General features: G+C 42.1%; 1 protein-coding gene across 8 annotated transcripts in view; it reads left to right on the plus strand.

Moving 5' to 3' along the window:
- The window catches only part of AIG1 (androgen induced 1), a 373,835-nt gene that overhangs the window by 266,473 nt on the left and 97,419 nt on the right, over window positions 1–9,943 (plus strand). The window contains exon 5 of one of the 8 annotated variants that reach the window (XM_081827457.1): window positions 302–6,249. The exons of the other annotated variants lie outside the window; for them this stretch is intronic. Coding sequence (XP_081683583.1) covers window position 302 — 1 coding nt within the window. The 3' untranslated portion in view covers window positions 303–6,249. Of the gene's footprint in view, window positions 1–301; window positions 6,250–9,943 lie in introns of those variants that run through there. 8 annotated transcript variants of the gene reach the window in all.

Below are 9,943 nucleotides of genomic sequence, written 5' to 3' on the forward strand. Positions count from 1 at the left end.
TCATAGGAAACAAGTGAAAATGGACGTTCTCCTGAGTCAGTTTAGAACCTGTCTTACAATTAGCGATTATGCATAGCAGGAATTTAAGGGTTTTTTTTTTTTTTTAATTGGGATAAATAAATTACAAGAAATCTCCACTTGGTCTGTTGGGTATGAATAAGTCCCAAGTGGGTGGTGCTACCTTTATCTGATAACAACACAGTTGCCTGTTGAGTTTACTTCACATTAGTTTCAGTTCATTGAAATGTTTTAATATTTCAAAATTATTTCTTTTAAGACAGAATTTCTTACTTCTTTTTAGAATTCCAAGTCCTCTTTGATATATCAGTACACACAGAAGAGGTTCCTCCCACCAATATTTCTGCCTCTTGGGACTCTCTTGTCCTGAGTTCTGGGTCACCATCCCCTCCTTTAAGCCTGAAGGACTGAATCACATTCTTCCAAACACCCCAGAACTGTACATAATCCCTCCAAAATCCCGGAGCTCTTTGGGAGGCCCAGGCTCTGTGGAGTGTTTTGCTCTAGCCAGCCCAGAAATACAAGATAAAGGTCAGTACAGTACTTCACATACTTTGCAATGAATGATCACACAATGCTCCAGATCTGACCAGAGAGGAAATTTGTTTCTAGGAAGTCATACCCTGTAGCTGGATCTAAGGGGACACCCAGATGAAAGACCCCAGAATAAACATGCAGTAATGCTCACTCTATCTTCCATTTCATCGACTAGTCAAAGACCATCGTAAAGACTGGGGAATGTTGGTTTTCCTTGTCACTTTCAAGATTTTTTTGTTTCCACCTAAAACGTTAAGTATTGATTTTCTCTAATAGAAAAGCTCCAAATGATCAGAGCTCACAGGTGAAATGTGACTGAAATTATGTCTCAAAAATGAATATATGTACTTTATATATATGAATTTGATATTCAAATGACTCTTATCTTTCAGAAGAGTCATGTAGGGAGTCTATGAATTATTCCAGGGATGCATTCATCTTAAAATAAAAAATCATTAAAAATTAAATCCCCCTTTCCCCCAAAAATATAGTCTCATTACTTTGTGCTCATATTTGCTTACCTGTGGGAAGGGAAGCTTTTTACTCTGAGATCTCTGGGTGTATTTCTGTGAATTCATTTCTATGCCATTAAATTATCTAAATCTTATAGAGCCCCAGAGGTTTTGTGAACTATGTATTTTCCAATGGCTTTTCTTCCACTGTGGGTACACTCAGTCCACATTCCAAAGAGACACATGGGAAATACCACATAGCCTTCATTATAGACCCCCAAGATCCCTCATTAAAATGAATCATTACTCATGCTCTTCATGCCAAGTGAGGCTTGCCAGCTCTGCATACTCCCTAAGTAAACCAGTACTTGTTTGGACATGTATTTGCATTAACCAGCAAATTCTCTCAGATTTGTTCTGAGAGAGATTTCAAAGTAGACTTTTTCCTTTGGTGTTCTGCCCTAGGTATTCATAGCTGTGTCAAGAGCTAAACAATGCCCCTCACATCATGTCATAGTATATAAATCCAAGGATTTTCATTGTCATCAAAAAGGTACTGGCTTTTGCTTCCTACCAGACTATCTCAGAGCCGCCTTACTGGTGATACGATAGTAAAAAGTTCAGGATATGAAATCTTTTGGTAGCATACCAAGATTGTAACTGGACATTCCAGAACCTTGTGCCAAAATGGAATAAGTATTCCCCTTATCATATGCTAATTATAAAACAAATAGATCTCCCCTGCCATCCCCTGCATGGTCGAGCTGAATCCATACCTCTGCATCTGCTGGCCAGACAGTCTCTGTTTTGTTCTGATTCCCACTCACTGTCCATTCCCACATGGCTCCCTCCTTATCTGAACTTATTGTCTTCCTAGATTTGATAGCCAAAGTTGAGACAGCGTACGGAGCTTTCACTCATAGACTGGAGCCCATTGAGATGCCACCCTGAGCGGCTCCATTTCCCAACCCCTACTTCAGTCCTCCCAAGCTGAGCATCAGAAGTCATCCCAGACTCCTTTTCTGCCTCCTTCTGCTTCCCACCATACTTCTCTCCACTTACCCAGGGTCTGGGACACAAACATCTCCCTGTCCACTTATGGTGGGCTCTTAATACCTTTTCTGCATACCTCCCCTCCATCATCATTCCCCCACACATTCTCTGCACCCTAGTTGTGGGGTTTCCCCTAAAAAATGAGATGACCTGTATTATCTTACACAGGATAAAACACAGAGGTCCTCTTGGTTTCTAATGCAACAGTAATTAACAAGAATTGTAATGAATACCATTCTTTTGAGTTCTGTGCCAAGTACTTTTCAAATATTATGTTATTTAGTTCCCCAGATAACCCTTTGAGATAGGCATTATCTAGCCTATTTTACAGGTAAGGAAAATAAAACTTAGAGAGTATATGACTTGCCCAAGGAAAAGCCACGTGTCCTTGTTGTTGCCAGATCTGGAATGCAAGCCCTGGTGTGGCCACAGTCTGTACAATTCACTATGCTCTCCACTGCCTTCTTCTTGGTGAAGAGTACTTCTGTGGGTGAACAGATTAAGTGTGTGTTTAGTTTTGGTTTTGTTTTGAAGCAATACATCAGAAGCAGCATGTCTAATAGTTAAGGCCACTTCCTGGGTTAGAATTCTGACTCCTTCACTTAACTTTTCTGAGCTCTAACTTACTTGGGTATAAAATAGGGACAAGGACCTCACGGGGCAGTTGTGAGAATGCAGTTACTGTATATAGAACCCATAGAACAATGCCTGGCACACAGTAAAAAATTTCTATATTTTCTTTTATTGGTGGTGGTAGTAGTAGTAGTAGTAGTAATGTTAGTATTAGTAGTTCTATACGTACTGTTCTGAAGACAACAAATAGTAGCAGAGCATGTACTCTTTTCTTATCAAAGTTTTGAGAATTTTAGTTCCAATGCTGTAAGCCTTTTACTTTTACTTTTACTTTTACTCTTTCACTCACTCATACACTCTTATCACTTTAAAAACCCAAAATAGCCCTAAAGGATATGAAAATATCACTTTTGTTTGCTTTTTAAGTTTAAAAGTACCATCAGGAATTCTTGAAGGGGGATTGAGTAAAACAGAGCTTTAAGATCATGGAATGTTATATGCAACTAATGAATCATTGAACATTATATCAAAAACTAATGATGTACTATATGTTAGATAATTGAATTTAAATAAAAAAAAAGGTCATGGAATGTTGACTGCTGTCACCCTCTAGTTGACAAATTCTGTAAAAGAAGATATCCTTACTCTACCTATGCAGGACTCCTCCTGGTAGCCAATCTGTTCCTTGGCTGTGGCCCCCCAGCACCTCACATCTTTGTCTCCCTGTATAGTACTGGTACTGCTCACTGCTTTGCCTCTCAATCTGAAGGACATAGATAGAGGAAAACCACCCAGATCTAGGAAATGTATATCCCCAAAGGTTCAGCAGTGGGTCTTCTCTATCCTGAGAAGGTTTCTTCCAGCCCCTGTCCATTCCCCCCTCCCACAGTGGTTCTTATTCAGTAGAGCCCACATGAGATCTCAGAGCCCATGCATAATACATGCTAACACTAAATACAAGGCACAGACAGGAGTAAGGAGGCATTAGGGAAGGGGAGAAAATGAGTCATAGGAGTTTCTTCTTATGGATAAACAAGTCTTTTCACTACAGTGAGCTTATTTAAAGCAGAAGAGAGATTTCTGTTGTCTCTGGGCCCTAATGGTTTTTGATACATTTCGTATTCCAAATCTCTTTACCCCAAATGTGTCCATTGTACAACTTCTCAAAACAGAAAATAAAACAAAGTAAAATCAAGATGAAGTATGATCTTTCTTTCATGGTATAGTCTTAAACTTCTCTAAATCAGAGTTCTATCTCCACCAAACTTGATTATAAATAAGCTATGCAATTGCAGATTATTTTTTTGCTTTCTTATTGAAACTTTTCTTTATTTCCTCAAGTTTGTGCTGGAAACAAACATTGTTTCTTAAAACACAATAAAAAAATCTTAAAAATAAGATTGTACTCAAATTTAAGTCTTGGAAAGAATTTTTAGCCATGAACAAGTAAAATTTTTAGCATAAAATTTACACCCTCTTCACTAAAAAAAGGGAAATTTTAGACCACATGTAAAGTCCCCCTACTTAATTGTATGCTTCTGCCACCAGTTAAGCAAAACTGGCCAACATGCTGTTGTTCTCTGACCAGCAGATGACATTTTCCTCTGTTCAACTTGAACCTTTCACTCTATCATAACTGCCTATGCTGATAACTTTTACATCTGTAACAGTGCGTGAAAGTTTTCCTGATTTCCTGGCAGTGGAGAACAGGGACCAAGTTGAAAGAGTAATGCGGCATATGCCTCACATTCTGAAGAGAGGTGCCTTTTTGGGGGCTTATAAAAGACAGCCCAAACACTCTGTTCCCTTACACATGACCAAAGCCATCCACACTTTGCCATGCCCATCTTCCTAACCTTCTTTCCTCAGCCTGGCTAGGAAGAAGGAGAGGGTCTTTGCAGTCTTGAATTGGGGTCTAGGGGAACCACTGGGGAAGGAAGTGCCTCCCCACATTCACCAAAGCCAAGTATAAGAGGCTCCAAGAGAATCCTTGGTAAATATCAGGTATAAGACAGGAATCTAACTTAGGAAGAGACTTAACTTTTATTTGCCTCCTGCCTGAGCAAGGAAAAGAGCATTGGACGGATATGACAGGGTGGAGGGAGGGGCAGTTGTAGGGCAGACTATGACCACATCATTTGTATGTGGCAAAGATGGGTGAGTTTCTTGTGGATCTGGTTTGACATTGAGGTAGAGCACTGGGCTCGGGGCTGTCTTAATGGTGGCCCACCCAAGAAGGCCAGCCCCTGGGCAAGGGTTTCCAAACAGCAAGAGATTGTAGCATACTGCCATGAGCAGGAGCCAGTCCGTCTCCCACATATGGAACCTCTGAAGTAGAGAAGCCCTTCAGAGATCCCTACAAACCTCACACATATGCACCGCATGCAAAAGTAGGCATCTAAACATCAGCCTCATAGCATTTATCAGTGGAGAGTAGGTATTAGCAGAGGAAAAGGAGAAACCACTTGCACAGCCATGGGCAGTGAAGTTCGGAGATATTCATCTTCCTCCCATTTCCCCTCCCAGATCCCCGGCCAGGATAGAGACATCCCAGAACCAGGCTATGCCCTCCCATTCTACTTCAAGGTACTGGAGGAGGAGGCAGAACAAAAATACAGAGCCCCCTCCCACTCAAGACTCCGGCAATAATCCTGGTGTGTTCAATGCAGGCAGAAGACCCAGGTGTTGGAGCTGAGCAAGGGGAGAGTGACCAGAGACCCCTGGAGTGGAGGAAGGATTATGTAGGCCTCGTAGGGTATGTAAAGACTGTGTCCTTAGTTCATACTGAAATCAAGAGTTATTGGAAGGTTTTGAACAGAAAACTGACATAATCTGAGACATTTTTAAAGGATCACTTTGGCTACTATGTTGAGAATGGACTGGAGGCAAGGATGGAGCAGGAGAACAATTACAAGGCTATAGAAGTAATCCCTTCTGGTAGGCAGTGGTATGGCTTGGACCAAGGTGGTAGAAATGGCAGTGTGAGAACTAGAAGGATTCTGGATATATTTTGAAGATAGAGCCAATAGGATTTCCTACTTAATTTTGACGAAATCTAAGTTAAACTCTGGGCTCAGCCCTTCAATACCTTTTTAATTTGATATGGTGGGCAGAATAATGGTCCCAGAAATGTCCACATCCTAATCTCCAGGATTTGTGAATATGTCACCTCACATGACAAAAAGGACTTTGAAGATGTGATTACAGTAAAGACCTTGGGGTGGGGAGGTTAGCCTGCATTATCCAAGTGGGCCCAAGCTGATCATCTGGTTTCCCCAATGTGGTTAGAGGGGAGCGGGACTGTGAGAAAGGGGTTGGCTGGATATTACAGGAAAAGGACCCAAACCATTGCTGCCAGCTTTAAAGATAGTGGAAGGGAACGATGAGCCAAATAATGTGGGCTGCTTCTAGCAGCTAGAGAAGTCAAGGAGACAGATCTAGAAAGAACACAGCCCTGCCAACATCTTGACTATAGCCCCCTGAGTTGGACTTCTAACCTACAGAATTGTAAGATAAATGTGTGTTGCTTTCAGCCACAAAGTTTGTAGCAATGCATTATAGCAGCAGTAGAATACTTACACACTTGGGCAAATCACTTAGTCTCTGTTGGCCTCAATTTCCACATCTGAAAAAAAAAGAGGGTCATGATACTTAGGAAGGATTACTGTGAGAATCAGAAAAATGGGTGTAGGGGCTTCTGGGTGGCTCAGTCGGTTAAGCGTCCGACTCTTAATTTCTGTTCAGGTCACGATCTTAGGGTGGTGAGATCCAGCCCTGTTATCAGGCTCCACGCTGAACGTGGTGCCTGCTTAAGATTCTTAAGATTCTCTCTCTCCCTCTGCCACTCCCCCCATCCCCACGCTCTCTCTCTCTTAAAAAAAAAATGGGGGAAGAAAGAAAGAAAAATGTGTGTAAAACACCTGCCACATAATTGGCATGTAGTCCTGTAGCCATTGTTGTTCTATTTATATGCTAAGAATACTCAGACATAAAGTAACCTAACCCCAGCCCCTTTCTCCATGTTTCTTCCCTCATTAACCTCTTGTGCCTGTTCTGGGAGGTGGAGGTCCAGATCCTTGAAGTCACACCATCTTTTGTTCAGTTCCCTCTCCTTGCTTTGAGCAGATCACTTATCCTCTCTGAGCCTAATTTTTACCACCTTTAAAAAGGGAGTAACGCCCAGTGCTCCATGCAGAACGTGCCCTCTTTAATACCCATCACCAGGCACTGGGTGTTATACACAAACAATGAATCATGGAACACTACATGAAAAACTAATGATGTAATGTATGGTGATTAACATAATAATAAAAATAAAATAAAATAAATAAAAAAGGAGTAACACTTGCACCACAGAATTGCTGTGAGGACTAACAAGCACATGGGGCCCTTGGGAAATGATCATGTCTTTCCTTCCTCCCACCACAAAAATCCTGTCTGAGGAGTATATGGGAAAGTCCCATTTCTTTCTCTCCCTTGTCCCCACAACCCTTATTTTCATTTTATCCTCTGCTCTTCTTATGAATTCTGGTCCTGCTTCATGGGCTTTGTGTCCCCTCACAACGTATTAAAAATGCTAAAGAGTTTTCTGAAAATTTCTTACAGTTCGAACATTAAGTTATTTCCCAAGCTCTGCTTTTCCCCTGAGAGCCAAGAATGTCATTGCTTTCCCATTATTCCGATCTGCTTATTTTTACAAACACGTTGTTGAGATGAGTTGTTGTTTTCTCATCTTCTGGACAATGGAGGGCTTGCCAACTGAGAGTATGGCTTGCACTCAGCCCCTCAGAGTGCCCACTTGGGTGTTGATTAAATCAGTTTCTTAGATCTGCATCTGGACAAAAAAGGCTTGGGTGTATAATCCATCTCAGTTCCCAGTATTTATTATTCTGAGTTTCGTCTTCTCCTACCCCCAACAGCTGGTTCTCAGACTTGCTGGGAGCACATAAAGAACTAGAATTCCCCATATGCTGTAAACCATGCCCCCTGCCCCAAAATCATCTTCTATGTGGTTATGACCCCACACTTCCTAGCACAACATCCATACCAACATGACCACTTCTTTTCCCTGTAGTCTTCTGGAATCACCAGTTTGATGCTGCTTGTGTCCTTGATGTTACTTTGCAATTTTACTTTGCATTTCCTCCACCAGCTCTGCCAGTCCTGCCTCCACTTCCAGCTCACACTCCCTAGTCCTCTCTCAGCTGATGGCCTGACCTTGTATTTCACAGAGACTCTAAAAGACTTTAAACAGGAACTCTTTCCATTTCTTCCTGTACACATTCTCACTGTACCCACTCCCTTCTTATGACAATAGGGGAGGAATTTCTACACCTTCCAACAGGGGACCATCCCTCTGCACTCTGGCTCCTCCCTGCTCCAGCTCTTCATCCATCATCATTCCATTCTCCTGGAACTTCAGTCCCACTGACAGGTCCTTCCAATAAATACTAGAACACTCTCCATCTTAATCCCACCTTAAACACAAATTACCCTTCTGGAACCACCCCTTTTTACATCTAGCTACTGCACTGTCTCCCTACTCACAGCCGAGCTTCTCTGCAGGGTTGTCTACCTTGCCTCTAGTCCTGTTTGCACATTTAAGAGACAGGACTAAAAAATGACTCGTGAGCCAATGAGCTTGTGTTCTTCTTCTACAATATGACTTTGGGCAAGTCACGCCACCTCTCTCTGTGCCTTCACTTCCTCATCTGTAGAATGATGTAATAAGAGCACCTGCCTCATGGGGTTGTTGTGATGATTAACATAGCATTAATCTTTAGTGGATGTAAAGCCTGAGCCCGGAGTGTGTACTGTTATCATTATGAACACATTCCAATGGGAGTTAAGCTGCATTACTTTAGCAAAACCTTCGTTGATGTTACCAGTGACTTCTACTTTGCTGAAGTCATTGAATGCTTTGTAGACCTCTCCTCCATTGATATTTCAGCAGTTTTGATACTAAATTAGTCCCTTCCTAAATCACTGTCTTCTCAGACTTGGATGATGTCACAATCTCCCAATTTCCCTCCCCGTTCTCAAAATGATCCCTCATAGCATCATCTGCAGGCTCTTCCCACGCTACCCAAACCCCCATGCTGGAGTACTTTGGAGCCCAGCCCTCGGTCTTCTTCTTTTTTTATTTATTAACTTTTTAAATTTTATTGTGGTGAGAATACTCAACTTGGGACCCGCCTTCTTAACCGAGGTCCTCTTCTCTTACTACCTACTATCCCTAAGTAAATCCATCAGCTCTGTGTTTGAAATTTCTTCCATCCCAGATCCTCAGCTCAGTGCTCTCTGCTGATACTTACTCATAAGCTTCTCATCCTTGCAATTGCACACCAAGCTCAGGCAGTAGCTGCTTTCCCAACTGTACCCCAAGCCTGTATTCCCTGGGCATTGCCATCCACCCAGGTGTTCATGCCAGAAATCTATGGGACACCCACAACCCATCTTTCTGCAGCATTTTACAGACAGACTTTCACCAATTTCTGGCTTCTATACTTCCAAGTACTTGAAGAATCTTTGCCCTTTGCTCCCTCTCCACTGCCAACACCATGCCCCAGCTTCTGTTATCCCTCTCCCAAACCACACACAGAACTGGCATTCTCCCCCCAACCACCCCTGTCTATCTGCTGGATCCTTGGGTGATACTTTAAAAGCACACTGACCATGTCACTCCCTTGCTCAGAAAGTATGGATGACTTCCCATTGCTTCTAGGAATAAAGTCCAAAGTTTCTTTGCATGGCTTCAAGGACCTGCATCATTTGACCCCACTGACCTCTCTAGTCTCCTTGTCCTCCTTTGCCCTCTTTGCTTGCTAGCTCCAGCCACACTGACCTTCTCTCTAATGGTTAAAAGCAATCTGTTTCTTCTAAGTTCAAAGCTTTCACCTTCCTCATACCTCCACCCAACCTCCCTTCAGTCATGCCCCCACAATTATTAATTCCAAACTCTATTCATTCTTCAGTTCTCAACTCAACTATCTCTTTCTCAGGGAGGCCTTCTCTGGCTCCCAAGACTTGGTTCAGGCTCTCTATAATACACTACTGTAGTGCCCTGTTCATTTCCATCTAAGGAGTTAAAAAGCAGTTGTTGTTGTTGTTTTTTAAATTTTATTTTATTATGTTACGTTAATCACCATATATTACATCATTAGTTTTTGATGTAGTGTTCCATGATTCATTGTTTGTGTATAACACCCAGTGTTCCATGCAATTTGTGCCCTCTTTAATACCCATCACCGAGCTAACCCATCCCCCCGACCCCCCCTCCCCTCTAAAACCCTCCATTTGTTTCTCAGAGT

This window comes from Leptonychotes weddellii, chromosome 8, assembly GCF_054177405.1.
Source record: "Leptonychotes weddellii isolate Sample4059 chromosome 8, ASM5417740v2, whole genome shotgun sequence".
NCBI lineage: Eukaryota > Metazoa > Chordata > Mammalia > Carnivora > Phocidae > Leptonychotes > Leptonychotes weddellii.